A 22,367-nucleotide genomic window follows, 5' to 3' on the forward strand; every position below is an offset into this window, starting at 1 on the left:
TACATGATGATCTGCTCTTTAAAAGATTGCAGCATAAGTTGGTCATATAAAGTTGCTCTGAGTCTAAATTGACTTGATGTTTTACAACAACAAGCTATTATGATGAATCCTGTATTCATATTTCTTGTCCTAACCCTTTTTCTCACAATAAGGAACTACTATGGGAAATAAACCCCAATATCAGAATGATATAATGACATAGCAGTTGTCTTAGGCTGGTTTCTATAGAGGAGAAAACCAGTGAAATTTTTATTTTGTTGTTGTTAAGTGTTGTTGAGTTGATTCCAACTCATTGGGATATCGTGAAGGGTTTCCAAGGAGCAACTGGTGGGTTTTAAACTTGACTTTGTGGTTAGCAGTCCAGTGCTTATTCTACAGTCTTCAAAAGTTATATATTTATATATAAAGAGAAGTTTATTTCAAGGAGATGACTCACACAGTTGTACATTTAGGAATATCCCAAATCCATGTCAGATGAACTAATACTAACAACCAGGCATCCAGGTCCTATAGGCAGGCACACAGGTAAACAGGCAGACTGTGGATGACTCCCAGGATCGGCAGGTGTGTCCTCTGAACATTCCATGTGTGAATTTATGGGTCTCTCCTATAAATCTTCTCTAACAAGCCAGAATAATAAGGCAGGTCTGGTACTTCAACTTGATGTAGCGTAGACATCGCACAATCTATGCTTCAGTTAACCAAACAAATAACAAATTAGATCCTCTCCTAAAATCTTGAGCTGAAACACCGAATGAAGAATATGTGCTTACTGGACCATATCAATAATCTCAGACTGATCCAACCTTATGTTTTTTGCACAATTATCCCACATCCTAATCGTTATTCCCACACATATTCTCTATATTTCTATTTGTACCTATTAGAAAAATCAAGCAGTTTTGGGGGTGTTATTTATTTCATGATTTACAATTTCTACTTCACCTCTTCACCTTTTGGGGCTGAGACTTAAGTCTTGTTATAGGTTGAGAAGTAATAATTGATTGAGGTGTTTCATGGGGACATTCAGCAATGACTTGCACGTAATTTACCTTAGAGGATGCTCCAGACAATGCCTCAGAAATCATCTCAGAAGCCACAGCTGCTTAATCTTATCAAGTGTGGGCAAAGGGGATAATGGTTTTACTGGTAGTAAAACCACCAGACAAAAAACAGAGGTCGGAGAATGAGTCAGATGCAAGATTCAAATCTAGCAGAAAGCAAACAAGCTTTGCCTGAGTATCTGATATATTCGAAGCAGACCACACCCCTGAGGAAACTTCCTTTCAATTGATTGGCTGTTCATAAGCCACCTCATCATATAGTTGATTACATTATATTAGATCTCCTTATGGGGATAACTGCATCTAAACTGCCAAACCACTGAGAATCCTGGCATAGTCAAGTTGCACAAAATCTTATCTATCACAGTACTTAATTTCTCATTTCAGTTGTGAGCAGAGTTCCAATTCTCCACTGTGTACCTATTCAGTCACCCATACTAAAGGAAACAATTTTTTTTGTGTGTGTACATATGTCTTCCATGATTGCTCTACATTTTAGCATGCTAGCCAATTTGGGAAGAATGGTAAAAAATGGAACTGGGTATATAGAAGTATCCTAGATTGGAAATATCTCACAGATGAGGTATGCTAACCATGAATTAGGGGCAGACTCAGTGGCACCTAATAATAAAACAGAAACCTTTTGCACAAAATTTCAAGTACATAGAGGCTGTGTTTTACTTATTAATCAACATATCCTAAATAAATTTCAAAATGCCTAGCAAATAGTTTCTATTGAATGATGTCTATGGATATAATAAAATTTAGCATTTTACTTGTACAACAACATGTCTCAAAGAAGGACTAGAAGTAACAACATTCTTAACATGATAAGAAGAGGAAAGATTTTAATACTACAATAAAACTAGGATGTAAATAAAACTACATCTCCATCATGGAAAATAATGTGAGGCTGGCTGCCACCTTAGTTTTACAAGTTCTTTTAAGTAATCAGTGAAAATGTTTTATACTTGTTTATTTTTATATGTATGCATGTGTGCATACACAAACAAAATGGAATCTTGCAATAAATGTAATGAAGTCTAATCTATTCATTTCCAAAATGGATTATCTTACATTTAGTTAAAAACCAAACATACCCACCCCTACATAAATTTCAGATATTACTATTTTGTATGTCCTTTATGCTACTTGAATATTATTGAACCATTTAACTGCCACTTAAGGATATGCAAAAATATTAGTTTAATTATTGTGTGAAGAAGATTGTTCAATAAATTTTCAATCCTTTTTGCATTGCCAAGATACTATATATTTGCAGTCAAAACATTTAATGTCTGCAATATCTAATCTCTCTGCATTGTTCTTTTCTGTATCACTCCAGATACCAAGGGGGAAATAATAGCATAACCATTTTATGTGGAAATAAAGTTGGGAATGTATGTACAAACAATAGGTGTAACAAGGCAGTGTGGAATGGAAAATTTTAAGTCATGAAATTACATTTTACTTTCAAATTTGAATTTGTTTGTTGATGAAAAGTTTGATAATGTTAGACAAGTGCCATATTTTAACTCTTAGCCATCTAGAGCACACTGGACTCTCTTCAATTACTTACATCATTTCCTCCCCTTCACTTACTTTTCAGATCGGTTTGCTATGTTGTCAAACAATAATCTGCAGATTCTCAACATCAATAAGAGTGATGAAGGCATATATAGATGTGAAGGAAGAGTGGAGGCTCGGGGAGAAATTGACTTCCGTGATATCATTGTGATCGTTAATGGTAAGCAATGAATAACTTATACATATTTTATTTCTACATTTTATCAGTATACTTTTAAAAAAAGCAACTGTACAAACTTCCCAACATGCAACATTTGCCTAATAAACTTCTCCTCCTGGCAAAAGACTTCCCACCAGAGTAATGGAATTCCTTTCATTGTAATGTAGCCTCAAGTAAAGGATCCTTGGCTTATTTAATAATGCCATCCTCATAGCATTTTCCAAGAGACTAAAAAAGTAGTACACTTTTGCCCAATTTGTAGTTATTGAAAGAATAATAAATTGATCTTAGTAAAAGCTCAACTATCACCTATTAGATTTTTCTTTTAAAACATTCCTTATTTTGATTGAGTCTGTCGTTAAGTGCTATTGAGGCAGTTCTGATACAAAGAGACCCTGTGTAGGGTTTCTAAGAAGCAGCTTGTGGGACTGAAGTGCTAATCTTGCAGTGCTATAGTAGGACTCCATTACTTTGTATAGTTGGAATTATTTGCAGGTTTGTTTTTATCCCCCCTCAAATTTCACAGGTGAATTCATAAGGGTAATTTTTCAAATATTATTAGGTGCCATCGAGTCACATCCAAATCATAACAAACCTACACACAACAGAACAAAACGCTGTCTGGTCTTACACAATCATTACAGTTGTTAATACATCTGAGCCCATTGCTGCTGCCACTGTGTCAGTCCATCTTGCTGGTGGTCTTCCTACTTTTCACTGACCTTTCATTTAACCAAGTATAATATCCTTCTCCAGAGATTTGTGCCTCCTGCTAACATGTCCTAAGTATAAGGCATTCAGGCTACACTTCTTCCAACACAGAATTGTTTGTCCTTCTGGAAGTTCATGGTACATTTAATATTCTTCTTACGAATCGGGCTGCGAACCTTAAGGTCAGCAGTTCGAAACTACCAGCCACTCCGCGGGAGAAAGATGAGGCTTTCTACTCCCGTAAGGATTTACACCCTCGGAAACCCTGTACAGGGTCGCTATGGGTCGGAACCGACTCGACGGCACTTAACAACAACAAACATCATAATCACGTTCATCAGTTCTTCAGTGGTATTCCTTGTTCATGGTCCAAATTTCACATGTGTATGAAGTTATTAAAAATACCATGGTTTGGAGCATGTAGAATAAAATTTAATTATCAAGTTTATGAAATTATGATAACATTTCTTTATTTAAAAATTATATAATGTTTAATACAATATTTTTAAAAAATTTGTTTTTCCTACTATATTTTTTGTTGGCAGAAATAGCATTTTAAGAGACCAGAAGACGTATTGATATTATACTAGATGTCTTCTTTTGGTCATCTACTATGTTATAAAAACATGCATTTCTCAACTGCATCTGATTTTCTCTTTCATCATGAAAGTAGTCCTTCCTAATAATTTATTTTATTCTTTTCATTTTTTCCTTTGCTGTTTATGACTTGTTTATCATGGTCTCAATTTCACAACATCCACTTCCTCTTTACCACACATTTTAGGACTTAAAATTCTACAAATTTCCTCAGGACAAGTTCTAAACAACTTTTGATCAAAGAAAATTCCAATTATGACTTGACCCCTTCTTTAGTCACTCAGTCACTCTCAGGCATTCAGAAATGATAATAGAATTTTGTATAAATGAACTTTTATTATCTTATTTTCTAGTTTAAAACAGCAAAATAACAATTATTATAAATACAGACTTATTTAAACAGGATAGTATTTGTTCTTTTTGTAATAGATAAATTTTGATATTAAGGAGTTAGTCAATAATTACTTATAAGCTATGCTAGAGACAGTAGAAAATAAAATACTGTCTTCTTTCATATCCTGACTGTCTTAAACTGTATTCGCTAGAGAAGCAGAACTGATGAAGCATGTATGTGTGCATATAAAGACTTGAGTCCTGATTTGATGCTGCAGTTCAAACCCACCAGCAGCTCCTCAGAAACCATACACAGAGTCATTAGGAGTCAGAACTGATTACAAGGCACTTAAAAACACAACATATATAAAGGCAAGTCAATATCAAGCAAATGGCTGATAATTGTAGAGGTTGGAGAATTCCAAGTCAAAGTCAAAGGCAGGCATGCAGGTCCGGTAGGTAGACAGGCCTTCTGATGGCTTCCCAAATCAGTAATTAATAAGGAAAGTAGGCTACTGGCTCAAATTCAATGAACTGGAGGTCAGAGGAAGAGCCTGATGCAACATTCAGACCCAGCAGAAAGCAAACATTTTTTTCTTGAGTGTCTAATATATAAGAAACAGGCCACATCCCTGAGAAAACATTCTTTTAATTGATTGCCCAAAATTAATCAGCAAATAGTTAACGACATTGAATTAGATCTCATTACGGGGATAACTACACCTCAACTTCCAAACCACTGAGAATCCTGTTCCAGTCAAATTGGTGTAAAAACTTAACTATCACACTCCATACTTTGTCAAAATAAAGACAATTGTAAAATTATACTTGCACCTAACATGATACAACTAAAACATGTACAACCATAAACACACTGGCCCTATTGCAACTTATATTTCACAAATGAACAAAACAAAAATATTTTATGTACACATACAATATATATTGTACATTATTCCACTTCCTCATCCATATATGTTTTGCCCTTGGCAAGTACCTCAGTGATCATTATTCTTTGCCTTGTGGGTTGAACCAAACCTTCATTCAAGAAGGGCCTACACTATTAGTAGACATATTGGAATTGGGTTGCTGTAATTTACCGTTGAGTATAATCAAAATATATGGTAGTACTAAATAACTTCCTAAGGAATCCTTTGAATTCTACATGCATGCTTCTTTACTGCTAGTATGTAATTTTAATCAAATTTCCTCTTGATAATCAGGATCAAAATCATACAACCCTATACAGAAACTGCTTGTTTTGCTCGTCGACCAAGAGACATGAGAAACCCAAAATGGCAAGGGACATTCATAACTTCCAGTTCAATGGATTCAGTGCTTTGTCTCCAGGTGGGAGTACAATAGCCTTTGAATTAAAATGTTAAGATGGGAAGAGCATAACATTGTAGGAACAGGAGCAAATATTTTCGAGTGAGTCGCTAAGAGCAATAGTGAGTGGTGTCACTCCCATTTCCACCCTTTGATCTCTGCACCTATAAATTCTGCATATTGGGAAAACAGCACCATAGTTTGGGTGCTGGTTTAGAGCATACACATCCTGGAGGGAGAACAATTTTCCCAAACCTGTAAGGTATTGCCACCTAGCTGATGCCCTAATTGTGTCTTTAGAAGACCATTCTATTATTTGATCAAGCCAGTTGCTTCAGGATGACAAAGAATATGTTGGTGGTTGTGGTAGTGGTGGTGATATGCCACTGAGTCAGTTCTGACTCATAGTGACCCTGCATAGAGTTTCCAAGGCTGTAAATATTTACAGGAGCAGAAAGCCTACATTTCTCGCATGCAACAGCTGGCAGTTTTGAACTGCTGACTTTGAGGTTAGCAGTCCAACTCATAGGCACAACATTACTAGAGTTGCTATGAGAAGAATTTGGTAAGACCAGTAAATTCCATAAGCATGGGCCCATTGCTGCACTTCATTTGCTGTGAAATGTTTCACTAGATCCACAGTGATTCCATGTGAGATGCCATGATGGTGGATAAGGCATCCTGAAAGTTCACAGATGGTATTTTGGGACAAAGCATTGCATGCAAGGATGACAAATCCATTTCCAGAGAAGTGTTTATTCCTGTAAGAACAAAATGCTGCCCTTTACATGGTGGAAGTGGTCCAAAGTCATCAACCTGCCACCAGGTTGCTGGCTGATCTCCATAAGGAATTGTCTCATATCTGGGATTCAGCATTTATTTCTGATCCTGGCAGATTAGATACTCAGTAGTGGCTACAGCCAAGTCAGCTTTGGTGAGTGGAAGCCTATGCAACTGAATCCATGCATAACCTCCATTGCTGCCACTGTTGCTACTTTGTTCATGAACCCATTGGCCACTGACAGAAGTGACCAGGCAAAGAGCATGATCAATTTCCATAGAACAGGTCATGTCATCCTGTACACTTGATTGTTAAAATTCTCCTTTGCCAAGATAACCCTTTTTTGAATACATGTTGAATACATGTGAATACATGAGATGAAAATTTTTTCACTTTTTTTTTGGTCCATTCAGAGAACTCTATCCACATAACTTTCCCACATATCTTGTTCACTAATTTTCCAATCATTTTCCTTCAAAGTCCTTGACCATCCAACAAAACCTTTGGCTACTGCCCATAAATCAGTATACAATCACACATCTGAACATTTCTCCTTCACAGCAAAATAAAATAACTAGGGTCACTGCTCAAAGTTCTGCTCATTGGGAGGATTTTTCTTCACCAATGTCCTTCAGGGAAGTCCCAGAAAGAGATTGTAGTGCTGTTGCTGTTCATGTTTAAGTGTTGCCTGCATAACCATCTGTAAACTAAGCATGAATTTTCTCTTCCTCAGTCTACTGATCATAAGGAACTTGCCTTGAGGCCATAGGTGTAAACTGGGAGAGGGAAAGGTAATGTGACAGGAGTAGAGACTATGGGCCACTTTCTTATGCAACTTACTTGTGCCTTCTGGTCTGCCCAAGCCTGGTTTTGTATATACCACTTCAATTTAATGATAGAGTGCTGCTGTGAACATCAAAGTTTATGAATCTGTAGGTCCAACAGCACCCAGTTCATAGCATTAGTCACATGGTGACTTTGTTTCCCTTGGTTAGGGATGCACTCACTACTAAGGCCCAGTAACAAGCCAAGGACTGTTTCTTAAAAGAAGAGTAGTTGTCTGCCAAGGGTAGCAGAATTTTGCTCAAAATTCCTAATGGTATGCACTGTAATTCAACAATAGGGGCCTGCCAAACACTCCAAATTATATCACTCTCTGCCATTGACAGCTCAAGCACCACTGAATCAGCTGGATCATATGATCCAAGTAACAAAGCCTCTTGCTCAGCAGCTTGAGCTTGTTACAGAATCTTCTCTTGTTGTGAGCCCCACTCAAAATGAGCAGCTTTTATGTCACTTGATATATATGCCACAGTATCACACCCAAGTGAGGGATTTATTGCCTCAAAAATCCAAAGAGACCCACCAGGCATTGTGCCTCTTTTTTAGTTGTGGATGGGTCAGATGCAATAAGGTATCCTTCATTTTATTAGCACATTCACCCCACCAGTGAATCCCTAGAAATGCAACTTTTGTGAAAAAATGGCTGAATTTTAGGGGGTTAAGTTCCCACCCTCTAGTATGCAGATGTTTTACTAATAAGTCTTGAGTCATTGATACTTAGTCATTACTAGGTACAATCAGCATAATGTAACCAATGTTACAGACCTGCAAGATTAAATGACATAGTGCTGGAGAGTTGTTGATGTAGCTCTGAGGTAGGCCAGTGTAAATAAGTGCCTGGTAAGCCTTAGAAAATGGAATTGGGAAAAAGGAACTGATAAATAGCTGCATACTAGGTACCAAGATATATATCTATATATCTATATATCTATATATCTATATATCTATATATCTATATATCTATATATCTATCTAGATATATTTCCCAGACTTGAGCTGGTTTACAGACCAACAACACCTTGAATAAAGGGATGACTGGGTCCTAACCACACCACTAGGTGTCAATCTTTCTTCCAATCATCCCCAAAGGGATCCATGGCCTATGACAAAATTAACTGTTCATTGGGAAAAGGAAATAATCATACTTTTCAGGTATTACTGGACACTGACTCAGAATTTACAATAATTGCAGGAGACCCAAAACATCACTATGGTCCACTAGTCAGAATGGAAACATATGGAGGACAGGTTATGAGAACAGTTATACTCAGCAAGTGGCAGAATATATGATATAATTTAATTTTGCTTTTGGTTTATTATTGTTCTAGGTAAAGGTAATTCTAATTGTTTCCAGTTGGCTTTTCCAACAATACTAGCCCTTTTTATACATATCAGGGGTTCAGTGTAGGGGTTCTTCCACTTGCTGAGTGTATCTATTCTCATTTTGCATTTTGGAATGGGGAAATCACCACAGGTTGAATTCAGGAACCCACTGGACTCACAGTAAAATGGACCTTAGCTAAAACTCCATTAATAACCTGTCCTCCATATGCTTCCATTCTGACTAGTGGGCCATAGTGATGTTTTAGGTCTCCTAAATTATTGTAAATTCTGAGTCAGTGTCCAGTAATACCTGAAAAGTCTGATTATTTCCTTTTCCCAATGAACAGTTAATCTTGTTAAAGGCCATGGATCCCTTTGGGGATGACTGGAAGAAAGATGACTGAATAAAGGGATGACGGTGTGGTTAGGACCCTGTCATCCCTTTATTCAAGGTGTTGTTGGTCTGTAAACCAACTCAAGTCTAGGAATTGATTGGAGGCTATGACTGTATTCTGATTAATCGAGTTAGACTGCTGTACATTGGATCTATAATTCTTCCTTTCATACAGATCAAGTAAATATTTAGTGGTTTTTCCAACTGATTCATTCTTAGGGACATCCTGCCTAAGTGCTGTAATTTTTTTATTTTTATTTTTATTTTTTTATTACTGTTGAGTTGATTCTGAATCAAAGTGACCCTGTATAGGGTTTCCCAGAAGTTAAAGTTAGCTTTGAATCACTGACCTTGCAGTCCAAACTGACCTTGTGGTCCAGTGCTTATCCTACAGTGCCAGACCACAACTCCATCCTGCCTAAGTAGCCAAACCTATAAACCTGCATAAATCATATTATTCTGAATACTACCTAAATTCTAGCGTTCATTATGTTAACCGCACACACCTTTTTTGTCAATTAAGTGCTGCCACTTTGCCCTTACCACTGCAGGGTCTAATCAGCTCCATTGTAGTAGTTGTTCTTAGGTGCTGTGTATTGGCTCAGACCCATAATGAGTTTCTGCACAACAGAACAAAACACTGCCAGGTCCCGTACCATCCTCACATTTGCTGCTATACTTGAGGCCATTGTTGCTGCCATTGTGCCAGTCTATCTCATTGGGTATCTCCCTCTTTTTCACTGTCCTTAGACTTGACCAAGCATGCTGTCCCTTTCAAAGGACTGGTCCTTTTGATTATATGCCCAAAGTATGAGAGACAAAGTCTGGCCATCTTGGCTTCTAAGGTACATTCTACTTGTGCTTCTTCCAACACGGATTCATTTGTTCTTCTGGTAGTCCATGGTGCCTTTTATGTTCTTCTCCAATACCGTAACTCAAATGGATCAATTTCTCTACAGTCTTCCCTCATTTATTGTGTCCAACTTATATATGAGAATGTTTTAAAAATACCGTGGCATGGGCCAGGCTTACTTTAGTACTCAAACTGACATCTTTGCTCTTGAATACTCTAAAGAGGTCTTGTGTAGCAGATTTGCCTAATGCAGTATGTCATTTGATTTCTTGACTTCTGCTTCCATGAGTGTTGATGGTGGATCCTAGCAAAAGGATATCTTTTACAACTTCAATATTTTCTGCATTTATCATGATGCTATTTATTGATCCAGTGGTCAGTATTTTTGTTTTCTTTACATGGAGATGCAACCTATACTGAAGGCAGTGATCTTCGATATTTATCAGTAAGAATGTTAAGTCTTCTTCACTTTCACCAAACAAGGTTATTTCATCTGCATATCATAGATTGTTAATGAGCTTTCCTCAAATCCTGATGCTGTATTCTTGTCCGTATAATGCAGATTCTTGGATTATTTGCTCTGCATAAAGTTGGAATAAGTCTGGTATAAGAATACAACCATGGCACACACCTTTCCTAATTTTAAACCCTTAGATGTCCCCTTGTTCTTTTTGATCAATTGTGTCTTAGACTTAGTCTATATACATGTTCCTCATGAGAACATTTAAGGCTTATAGAATACTCATTCTCCACAATATTGTTCATAGCTTTTCCTAATCCATACAGTTGAAAGACTTGTGCAGTCAATAAAGTACAGATAAACATATTTCTGGTACTCTCTGCATCCAGCCACGATCCATCTGATGTCAGCAATGATATTCCTCATTTCACATCCTTGTCTAAATCCAGCTTGAACTTTTGGAAGTTCCCTGTCAATATACTTGTGTAACCATTTTTGAATTATCTTTTGCAAAATATTGCTTGCATGTGCTATAAATTACATTGCCCATTGATTTTTGCATTCTGTTGGCTCACCTCTATTTGGAATGGGCACATTGTATATATGTGTCTTGATTCTATTAAGAGAGTTCCTACTGTCAAACCTGGTTTACATGAAATAGCAATCACTGCAGGCCTCAAGGAGACTGGAGATCCCCTCACAAACTTATTCCTCACTATTCTGGTATACTTTATACTTTGGACATATTACCAGGAGGGACCTATCACTGAAGAAGGATAACATGTTTGGTAAACTAGAGCGTTGGAGAGAAAGAGGAAAACCCCCTAGGAGATGGATTGGCACCGTCCCAACATCAATATGCTCAAACATAGCAATGATTGTGATGTTGGCCTAGGATCGAGTAGTATTTTTATCTGTTGTTCATGGGTCGCTATGAGTCAGTACTCACTCAATAGTGCCTAACAACAACAACAGTCTGGTAAAAGGTGTGTCCTCTGGGCACTCTATCTGTGGATTTATGGGTTTATCATGATATACCTACTCTAGCATGCCAATTTCCTGAAATCTTTGGATTCCTACCTCTACAGAATACCAAGGCAGGTCTGGTATTCAACTTGATATATTGTAGAGCACTACACAATCAATGCTTCAGTGAACTAACCAAATAAAATATTAGAACCCCTCCTAACTTCACAATGTGAAACATTGAATGAAGAATCTGTGCTTAGTTGCTCTTATCAACAAACACAGGCTGTTCCAACCCTATATTCATTACAGTATCTTCCACATCCTTAATAGCCATTCTCATGCATTATTTTCCAACTTTCTGGTTATACATGTTATAAAAATCAAACACTTCTTTTGGAGTGTATGTTCTTCTTAGGTCACAATTTATACTTATCACCTTTTGGTGCTCTTGTAACTTAAGTTTAGTTATAGGTCTAGAAACAATAATTGGTGGAGGTGTTTCCTGGACACAGTCAGCAGTGTATTGCAAGACTTTAGACAATGTCCCAGACTATGCCCTAAGCATCCTCTCAGCAGGCTCAATTGGGTTAAACTCTTAAAGTATAAGAAGAAATTAATATATATATATATATTTAATGAATCAAAGATCCAATAATCTCTTCAGATGGGAGGGATGGTGCTGTTGGCAAGAGTGATTCAACAGAATTTCCAGGCTCAGTATCCCCAAGATATTCTTGATTATCTGCCCATAGAGCTCCATCCCAAGTTTCAGGATCCCAATTCTTCCCAATCAATTCCCTCAGTTTACCATCATCTACCATTCCAGGTTGGAAATTCAGCTAACATTGTACTTCAGCCACTCTTACCATAAGACTCTGGGTTTGATTTTCCAATATTTTAACTCTACTACTATAAGAAATAAGAATTTCTTTCAGGGCACAAGTGGAAACTGAGGTCTTTTATGTGGTATTTGAGTTATGACTCCATAGCCCTGTGCTCTATTGTAAGTAGTACCAATCAATCAGCTTATCTATATTTCTCATCCTGAAAAAACTGAAGAAAAGTATCATACCATGAACACTCAGAACTTTGCTCCTCCATGATATATGATCTAATGATGGTGATATTTTATGTATTAATATTGCTACCTCACACCATGAATTAGCTGCATCCTCACCTTCTTTACTAGTGAAGGCAAGTTATCAATGCCTTTTAAATTTGTCAGGCTTAAGAACCAATTTAGAAAATGTATTTTTATGATTTTGTTTCTCTAGAACCACTCTTTGTACCAAATTTCTTAGGCTGGGTTCTCTAGAGAAACAAAACCAGTGAAACTTATGTATATATAAAGAGATGTTTATATCAAAGAAATGGCTCATAAGTTGTAGAAGTGGGAAAATTTCAAATATGGATCAGATGAACCAAGATAGGTAGGTGGGCAGGCAGGCTGGCAGGCTCCCAGGATTAGTAGGTAATAGAGCATGTCATTGGCTCAAGTACAAAAACTAGAAATTGGAGGATGTGCCAGATGCAAGATCCAGATGCAGTAGACAGAAAAAAAAATTTACAGGTGAGTCAGGAGGGACCTGTTGCTGGAGAAGGATATCATGTTTGGTAGGGTGGAGAGTCAGAGAAAAAGAGGAAGACCCCCAGCGAGATGATTGGTAAAGGGGCAGCATCAATGGACTCAGGCGTGGCAACAATAGTGTGGTTGGCTCAGGATCAGGCAGTGCTTCGTTCTGCTGTGCATAAGGTTGTTATGAGTTGGTACTGACTTAATGGCACCTAAAAACAATAACATCTGATATATTGGAAGCAGGCCACACCCCTGAGAAAAATCCTTTCAGTTGATTGTCCAAAGCCAATCATCATAGAGTTAATTACATTGTATTATATCTCATAATGGGGATAACTGCATCTCAACTCTCAAACCACTGAAAATCCTGGCCCAGTCAAGTTGACACATACCCAAAAGCTTCCTTTAAAAGTTTTAATCATTTCTACTTCTTTTGACCCACAATTAACTCTAGCCACTATCTTATATGGAGTCCTGGTGTGGCACTGTGTGTTAATGCACTGGACTGCAAAGTTGGTTTGATCTGCAATGTCGGTGGTTCCAGCTCACCAGCTGTTCCCCAGAAACCTATACAGGGTTGCTATGGGTCGAAACTGACTCAGTGGAACTGAACACCAACTATATATCTCTCTCTAGTTTCTTGAAGATACCACCAGAAATATCATACAAGTCTAAACGAGTTATGTCTTATTTTGTAGCGATAATAGTTTAACAACAAATACCATACTAAAAGTAGAAGCAAATCATAAATCATTGTGTTTTTTTTTTATTTCCTTTTTTAAAATTTTGTTGTTGTTAAGTGCTGGCGAGTCAGTTCCAACCCATAGCGACCCTGTACAAGGTTTCCGTGTATCAGTTGATGAGCTTGGACTGCCGACCTGGCAGTTCAAACGGGTTTGCAGTCCGGCTCACATTAACCCACAGCACCACACCAAGATTCCATTTTTTAAAAATGAGTCTATAGGAGTTCTAGTGTGGCGCTGTGGTTTAATGCGCAAGACTGCAAAGCCTTTTGAACAACCAGGTCGGCAGTTCAAGCTCACCAGCCATTCCTCAGAAACCCTGTACAGGGTTGCTATGGGTCGGAACCGACTTGATGGCACTTAAGAACAACAGTTGATTAGAATCTGTGGATAATGGGTTGGAATAAATAAGGGAGGAATCTGTACCTGGACTAAGAGGCAGTTGTTCAAACAGAGCATGGGAACATTGAATGGTTTCAAATTAAGAAAGATGTGCGACAGGGCTGTATTCTTTCACCATACTTATTCAACATATATGCTGGGCAAATAATATGAGAAGCTGGGTTCTATGAAGAAAAACGTGGCATCAGGATTGGACTCATTAACAACCTGCAATATGCAGATGATATAACCTTGCTTGCTGAAAGTGAACAGGACTTAAAACATTTACTGATGAAGATCAAAGAGCACAACCTTCAGTATGGATTACATCTCAATGTAAAGAAAACAAAAAAAATCCTCACCACTGTACCAATAAACAACATTCTTATCAATAGAGAAAAAAATTGAAGTTGTCAAGGCCTTCATTCGTCTTGGATCAACTATCAACACTCATGGAAGCAGCAGTCAAGAAATCAGACGAAGTATTGCATTAGGCAAATCTGCTGCACAAGACCTTTTTAAAGTGTTGAAGAGCAAAGATGTCAGCTTGAGGACTAAGGTGCACCTGACCCAAGCCATGGTATTTCCAATAACCTCATATGCATGTGAAAGCTGTACAGTGAATAAAGAAGACCCTAGAAGAATTGATGTTTTTGAGTTATGGTGTTGGAGGAGAATATTGAAAGTGCCATGGGCTGCCTAAAGAACCAAGAGATCTGTGTTGGAAGAAGTGCAGCCAGGGTGCTCCTAGGAGGCCAAGATAGCCAAACTTCATCTCTCATACTTTGGACATGTTGTCAGAAGAGACCAGTCTCGGGAGAAGGATATCATGTTTGGTAAGGTAAAGGGTAAGAGAAAAAGAGGAAGACCCCCATTGAGATGGATTGGCCAGGTGGCAGCTTTGATGGACTCAAGCGTGACAACTGTAGTGAGGTTGGCCCAGGATCAGGAAGTGTTTCATTCTAATGTGCATAAGCTCGCTATGAGTCGGTACCAACTAGATGGTACCTAACAACAATAACAATGTTCCTGTAAATAAGAAAATTGGTTGGAACTATTTAAGTTTATGGGAGGGATCCAATTTAGGCTCTTAGAGGAATTGAACTTTTCAGATATTTTTTTAGGAGTACAGAGTTGAGGATCTCAGTATTTTTTAAAAATTATTTTAGTCAATGGAAAATTTGATCACCAATGCAAGAGAAATATTTAAGTGCATAAAAACAGATTTTAATAAATGTGTATCTATATCCATCAATCTATCTTTCTGTTCCTTTTACATATAATAAACAAAGGTAGCCTGCATGACTATTTCGTTTGACAGTTACTGAATTAGCTATCTACCATACTTTGTTTCCTAAAAGATTTAAAGTGGCATAAAAGTGTCATGGGAAAATCATTTGTCATTCACTTATCAAAATGGGATTAATATATAAAAAGTACTTTAAAAAGTATTTCATAGGAAGCAATATGTAAATTTCCACTATTATCATGTTATGGGTATGTATCTGTAATTATATTTTAATAAAATATTAACAAGTCTAATATAAAAAAAGAAATGTTATCTGGGAAATACCTTAATTCATTTATATCATGTTCTAATTTGTTTCTGTACTAGATCATCTGTGAGTTTTTACCTATTTATAATTACATTCATTTTGATGGAAGGATTATTAGAGGGTCATAGGGTGTTCAGGTAACAAAGATTAAGTCTTTACATCTGTCATAGTCTACATCCTAACTGGAATGCTTAGTCTGCATAAGGAGCTCTTGCAGCTAATTGAAAACTTGGTAATTTTAACCTATTGGTTGTTTCATGGAAGAACGACATGGTGATCTGCTTCCACAAAGATTGTTGTTGTTGTTAAGTGCCTTGGATTCAATTCTGTCTCATAGGGAACCTGTTTAGTGTTTCCAAGAAGGGACTGATGTGTTTGAACCATTGATTTTATGGTTAACAGTTCAGGGATTATCATACAGCACTACACCAGGGATCCCCATAAAGATTGCAGCCTGGAACAACCTATGGGGCAGTTCTACTGCCATTTTATGTTGTTATTGTTAAGCGCCATTGAGTCGGTTCCGACTCATAGTGACCCTGCCTAGTGTTTCTGAGGAGCAGCTGGTGAATTTGAACTGCCAACCTTACAAATCAAACCAATTTTACAGTCCATTCAGTGCATTAACCCACAGTACCATACCATAGGATAGTTATAAATAGGAACTGACTCTATAACAATGAATATGGGTATGGTTATACTTACTGATTTCAGGATTACAAGTACAGAAATCTGAACTGTGTTCATTTATACCTCTCAAATATATATATATATATAGGCAATGACCTATCCAGTCTGCATCAAACTGACTCCCCAACAAGCAAATTATCTTCCTGCTACATTCCACTATCCTCTAAGAAAATCAAACACAAATCTCAGTACGACGAACTTTGCTTGAACTTGACATTATCTCTAATTCTAGTCACACTTTCCTTTTTCAGTCACAAGCTTTCATATTCCAGATCTCACAGAATCTGTCTTCTTGGAAACAACAGTGTTCTCAAAATCAACCATTGGTATATTGTCCTCTTGGATGATGCAGTTGGGCCCTTGGATAATTTGCCAAAGGAATGCATTGACTAATAGCTATGCTTTTCTTTTACATTTTGTCTTTACTTCAGCTAGAAAAATCATTCTATTCTAGGATTTTTGATTCTTGCCTTTTATAGTGTCTCCTTTTAAATCTTGATCTCTTTCTAAAAGTAGTCCCTTATTATTTCTCTCTTATAAGAACTTATTGAAGATGTTTCAATGAAAAGTTTGAGACTGTGTTAAAAAAATAATAAAACACTTTAAAATATATTGTTTCTTTATCTATAGAATTTGCTTCTTGTTCTGTGTCCCACCCATCAATTTACATTCCAAGCCCTTTCTTTCTTTCTTTTGTTCATTTGCTACTAATTTTTATTCTTATAGTTTTGCCTTTTATCCATACCTCTTTCATGTCTTTCTCCCTAAATATAGTGAAATTCAAATGATTCAGTCAACTGTTTTTTCTCAAGCTTTGCTTTCTTGTCAAATATCTGTTCTGTAAGAAGCTCTGCGCTTTCTGCCTTTGATTAATTTTGGCAAGCTTTTCTCTCACATTTCTGGTTATGTCTAAGAAGTTTTCAGAACTTTCACTGCTGTATACTTCACCACATTCATGGATATATTTGTGGCAAAGGTAAATATCCACATACAGCCTGTATATATATTTGGGGATATACCCCCACAGCCATTAAGACTGAATATCTATCTGTGCATCTACTGTTAGATCACTTTAACTGCAGGTCTGTGTATATAATAGTATTTATTTGTGTTGCCTTTAACTCCTGTACTCCTTCCATTGTCTTCCCCAACTCCCTCATTTTTGACAGTCTCCTTTTTATTGTGTATTGCCTTCCCTTTCACCTGACTTGAGAGCACTTAACAACAACCCTCTAGTCAGTAATTTACGCTCCCTTTTCCTCCCACCCTTGTAAACATTAAAGAATGTCTTTTTTAGTTCTAAAACCTTTTTTTGACTTATTGTAATTATAGTATCATGCATTATTTGTCCTTTTGTGATTAGCTAATTTAACTCAGCATAATTTCCTCCAGGCTCATCCAGATTATGAGGTGTTTGCAGAGTCATTGTTATTCTTTAGTGTGCATATATCTATTTGTGTTGTGGTTCTTATTTCTATAAGATATATACCAAGTAGAGGGATTGCTGGATTATAAGGTATTTCTGTTTTCAACTTTTTAAACAATAGAAGATTTATAGTGAAAGAGCAATTCTAGTAAGCCATGCACACGTTAGAATACCCAACCATTTGAGATTAAAAGGGTAGCATATAGTTTGCAATCAACGACCTGAAACAAAACATATGTATGAATTGTTGAACAGAAAAGGGTTCTGCTCTGTAAACATTCACTCAATTCACATAAAAAAGTTTAAAAGGGAAAAGAAAATTCCATGAACCAAACAGGGGATTATTCTTCATTCTGGATGCCATGATGAAGGCAAATATTTGTGTGATCTGTAGTTACAGACACAAAATGAGTGAAAGATAAAGCATAGTCTTAAAGAATTAATAGTTAATAGTTTGATATCTCAGAAAACTTGGCAATTGCAATGTCAACATTTGTATGTGTTTGGGTTTTTTCCCGCCTCCACTTAATCAATTTAAACACTGCCTGACTTTAGAGAACTTGCTGAAATAACGTCTCTGGATATCCTTTAGACATTCTTTTGTTGTTCTTTGATGATAATTATTTATAATGAATTTTTATCACTTTACCCAAAATTGACAATTTAGGTGAAGATTTTTGAAGTTTATTTTATATTTTATTCCTAAGGGTTTTGTTTTTTTTAACAGGTATTTGTTTGTGAAACTTTTCCATATATTTTTAAATATGCTAGTGGTTTTTGTTGTTGTAAAGTGAGATTGAATCAGTTCTGATTCATACCAACCCTATATAGGGTTTCCAAGAAGTGCCTGGTGAGTTTGAACCATCAACCTTGCAGTTCAAATTGACTCTGTAGCTCAGCACATTAGCCTAGTGGTAGAAGAGCTAATATATCTACGAAAACATCATTTCAATAAGGTACTTGTAGTTTTATCAAACAACTTAAAGTAATAAACTTTACTAAAGTTACTAATTGCTTATGTTATTGTTAAGTACCATATAGTCAGTTCTGTCTTATAGCAAGTTTTTATAGCTTTTCCAAGGAGTGACTTCTGAGTTTGAAGTGTCAACCTTGCTGTTAGCAGTCCAATGATTATCCTACAGTGCTACACCAAGACTAGATAAAATGGCATGTAATAAATGCTGTAAATAAATATTGTAGATATTTGTGGGTATTTATTAAGAAGGAGCACCTAGCATAGCTCCAGAGGGAAGACTTCCTCTCTACTTATGATAAATTTAGTGATAAAAAGAGTTACTAGACAAGAGAAGGAGGAAAAGTATTCTGGGTTGATAAAGTAGCATCTGTACAAACAGTTATTAGAGTGTGATATACAACACACTCCAATAACTTAGCTGTTATAGGATTAATTAATTTATTAATTAATTTTTTTGATGAGAAGGAAAAATGGTAATGTTATTCAATTGCTTTAAGGATTAGATGAGTTGTTAGAAATCACATGTGGGAAATCATGGAGTACTGTGGATACTCCATTTAAAACCTGGACTTTCTTTTATGCGACTAGGATAAGATACCCTTGAAGTGCAGAGATGCTAAAGAGTAAGGAATATGGCAGAAGAGGAAGACAAGGAGAACAATTGATGTAAAGGGAACAATAATTAGGGCCAATATTAGAGGAATGAAGAAGATGACATAAAATCAGGTTATATTTGAAATGAAGTCATTATGCTCACTTGTATCACATAAGCAATTGGAATTGAACATAAGGAGCTCTGGTAACGTAGTGGTTACGAATCGGGCTGCGAACCTCAAAGTCAGCAGTTCGAAACTACCAGCTGTTCTGCAGGAGAAAGATGAGGCTTTCTGCTCCTGTAAAGATTTACAGCCTTGGAAACCCTGTACAGGATCGCTTTGAGTCGGAACCGACTCCATGGCACAATTAAGTGTTCCAGAATTCTCATACTTCACAATATTGTCCATAGCTTGTCATGAGCCACACAATCAAAAACCTTTGCACAGTCAGTAAACCACAGGCAAACATCTTTCAGATATTCTCTGCTTTCAGGCAAGATCCATCAGATATCAGCAATGATATCCCTTGTTCCACGGCCTCTTCTGAATCTGGATTGAACCTCTGGAAGTTCTCTGTCAATGTATGCTTACAGCCGTTTCTGTATTACCTTTAGTAAAACTTTATTCACACAGGATATCAAAGAGATGGTATGATGATTTCTGCATTCCACTGGTCACCTCTCTATGGAATGGGCACAAATATGGATCTCTTCCAAACAGTTGGCCAAATAGCTGTCTTCCAAATTTCTTGGCATAGATGAGTGAGTGTCTTCTGTGCTGCCTCACTTTCTTGAAATATTTCAATTTTTATTCCATCAATTCCTGGTGCCTTGCTCTTTTCCAATTCCTTCAATGTACTTTGGACTTCCTCCTTCAGTTTCATTATTAAATTTACTTCTTATAATACTTACTTTTTTAGAATCCATATTTTAGCCAAAAGTTTTATTCTCTAATCAAATTTATTTATTTAAATATCTTAATTATATACCAGTGGATGAATGACAGCAGAACATCACATATGTGCTTTGAACTAAGACAATTGACTGAATCATGGCAAGTATGTTAGATGCCTCATAAGTATGAATGGTATAGAAACTATGTGATATAATGTTTATGGCACATAAAAGGAAAAAAATAACAATAAAGTGGTTTGTGGTATACATTAAGATCAGAGCAATAAGAAAAAGGGTGGGGAGGTGTCTAGTGAACTGAAGTAGAAAAAAGCACTCAGGGATCATAAGTCAAGATACCCTTAGATATGACTTAAAGAAAAAGATTTTTTTCACTTTAAGAAATCAAGAACTGATTCATCAAAGAGATGAGGGATATTTTAGTACAGTAGTACATTGAATCTTATGAGTAATTCTTTATATCTTAAAAAACCTCACAGAACATAATATATTTTAAAAGTTTGCACAATTTTATTTTCAAGTTGCCATAAAGTAAGCACTGCTTATCCACCAGCCTTTCCTTGGAACCCCTATGCAGGGTTACTATGAGTCATAACATACTTGCCTGTAATTAACAACAACAAAAAATATTGACATTTATTTCTATGACTTTTAGTAAGTATAGATACTTGCAGAATGTGTAAATTATCAAGCAATATCATTAATATCACTTGCCAGAAAATTTTTTGCTTAAGATGATTTAAAAATGCTGTAACTATACATCAACAGGGAGCTGCTAAAAATTCAAGCCAGATTTAGAAGAGGATGTGGGTCAAGGGATATCATTACTGATGTCCCATGGATCCTGGCTGAGAGATATTTACTTGTGTTTTATTGACTTTGCAAAGGCATTTGAATGTGTGAATCATAAAAATAAAAAAAATGTGCATCACATATCACATTAAATGGGTATTCTACTTAACATGCTCATGCCAGGATTGTATCCTTTCAATGGATTACTCATTCTGAATGATGGGAAAATATGAATAATAGAACCTATTAAGAAGACTGTGGCATCAGGATTAGAGGAAGACTCATAAATGTGATGTGCAGATGACACAACCCTGCTTGCTGAAAGTAAAAAGAACTTGAAGTATTTACATATGAAGATCAAAGACTACATACAGTTTTTAGTATGGATTACACTTCAGATTAAAAACGAAATAAAAATTTTCACAACTGAACCAATATACAACTTTATGATAGATGGAGAAAATATTGAAGTTTTAATAAATGTCTTCTTATTTGAACTAACAATCAAAGTCCATGGAAATAGCAACAAGAAAATCAAATTACACACTACAGTAAGCAGACTTGCTATAAAAGGAAAAAGAAATGTAAAGTGTTAAAAATCAAAAATGCCACTTTGAGGACTAATACTGTGTGCTTGACCCAAGCTGTGTACCATGTACCCTTGTGTGGTGCTCTAGGATCAGCACTGGATTGTGAACCACAAGGTCATTAGTTGAAATCTACCAGCTGCTCCAAAGAAACCTTATAAAGTGTTGCTCTGAGATGGAACTAACTTGATGGCACTTAACAAAAACAACAAAATGCATAAAAAAATTGTTCAATAACAAAGAAAGACCTAATAAGAACTGACATGTTTAAATTATGTTGTTGACAAAGAATATAATATGTTAGAAGAATGAACAAATCTGCCTTGCAAGAAGTGAAGTCAGACTACTTCTTAGAAACGAGGATGGCTATACTGTGTCTCACTTACTTTAGATGTGCTATCAGATGGAAGAGACCCATGGAGAAAGGACAACAGTCTTGGTAAAGTAGAGGTTCGATGAAAAGGAAGAAGACCTTCAATGAGATGGACTGACACATATGCTGCAACAGTGGGCAAACTTAGCTGACTAGTATAGTGTCTGGAGGTTCTCCATTTCACAATCAAGCCTTCTGCCAAAAACACTTAGCTTTGCTTGCTTCGTGGGCTAGGTATTCTACTGGTCTGTCTAATGATCTGGTACTTGTTTCTGCTGCTGCTCTTATGTCACTACTCTTCTACTGTTCCAGTGTCACAGCAGCTAATGATCACTCACAACTGAAAAATAAAATTC

At 36.5% G+C, this 22,367-nt stretch overlaps 1 protein-coding gene across 2 annotated transcripts in view; it reads left to right on the plus strand.

Moving 5' to 3' along the window:
• Positions 1 to 22,367, plus strand: part of NCAM2 (neural cell adhesion molecule 2) — an 834,023-nt gene that overhangs the window by 450,041 nt on the left and 361,615 nt on the right. For both annotated transcript variants that reach the window (XM_006876060.1, XM_006876061.1), the window contains one exon: positions 2,674 to 2,811. In XM_006876060.1, the coding sequence (XP_006876122.1) occupies positions 2,674 to 2,811 (138 nt within the window). The remainder of the gene's footprint in view (positions 1 to 2,673; positions 2,812 to 22,367) is intronic.

This window comes from Chrysochloris asiatica, unplaced genomic scaffold, assembly GCF_000296735.1.
Source record: "Chrysochloris asiatica unplaced genomic scaffold, ChrAsi1.0 scaffold00351, whole genome shotgun sequence".
Lineage (NCBI taxonomy): Eukaryota > Metazoa > Chordata > Mammalia > Afrosoricida > Chrysochloridae > Chrysochloris > Chrysochloris asiatica.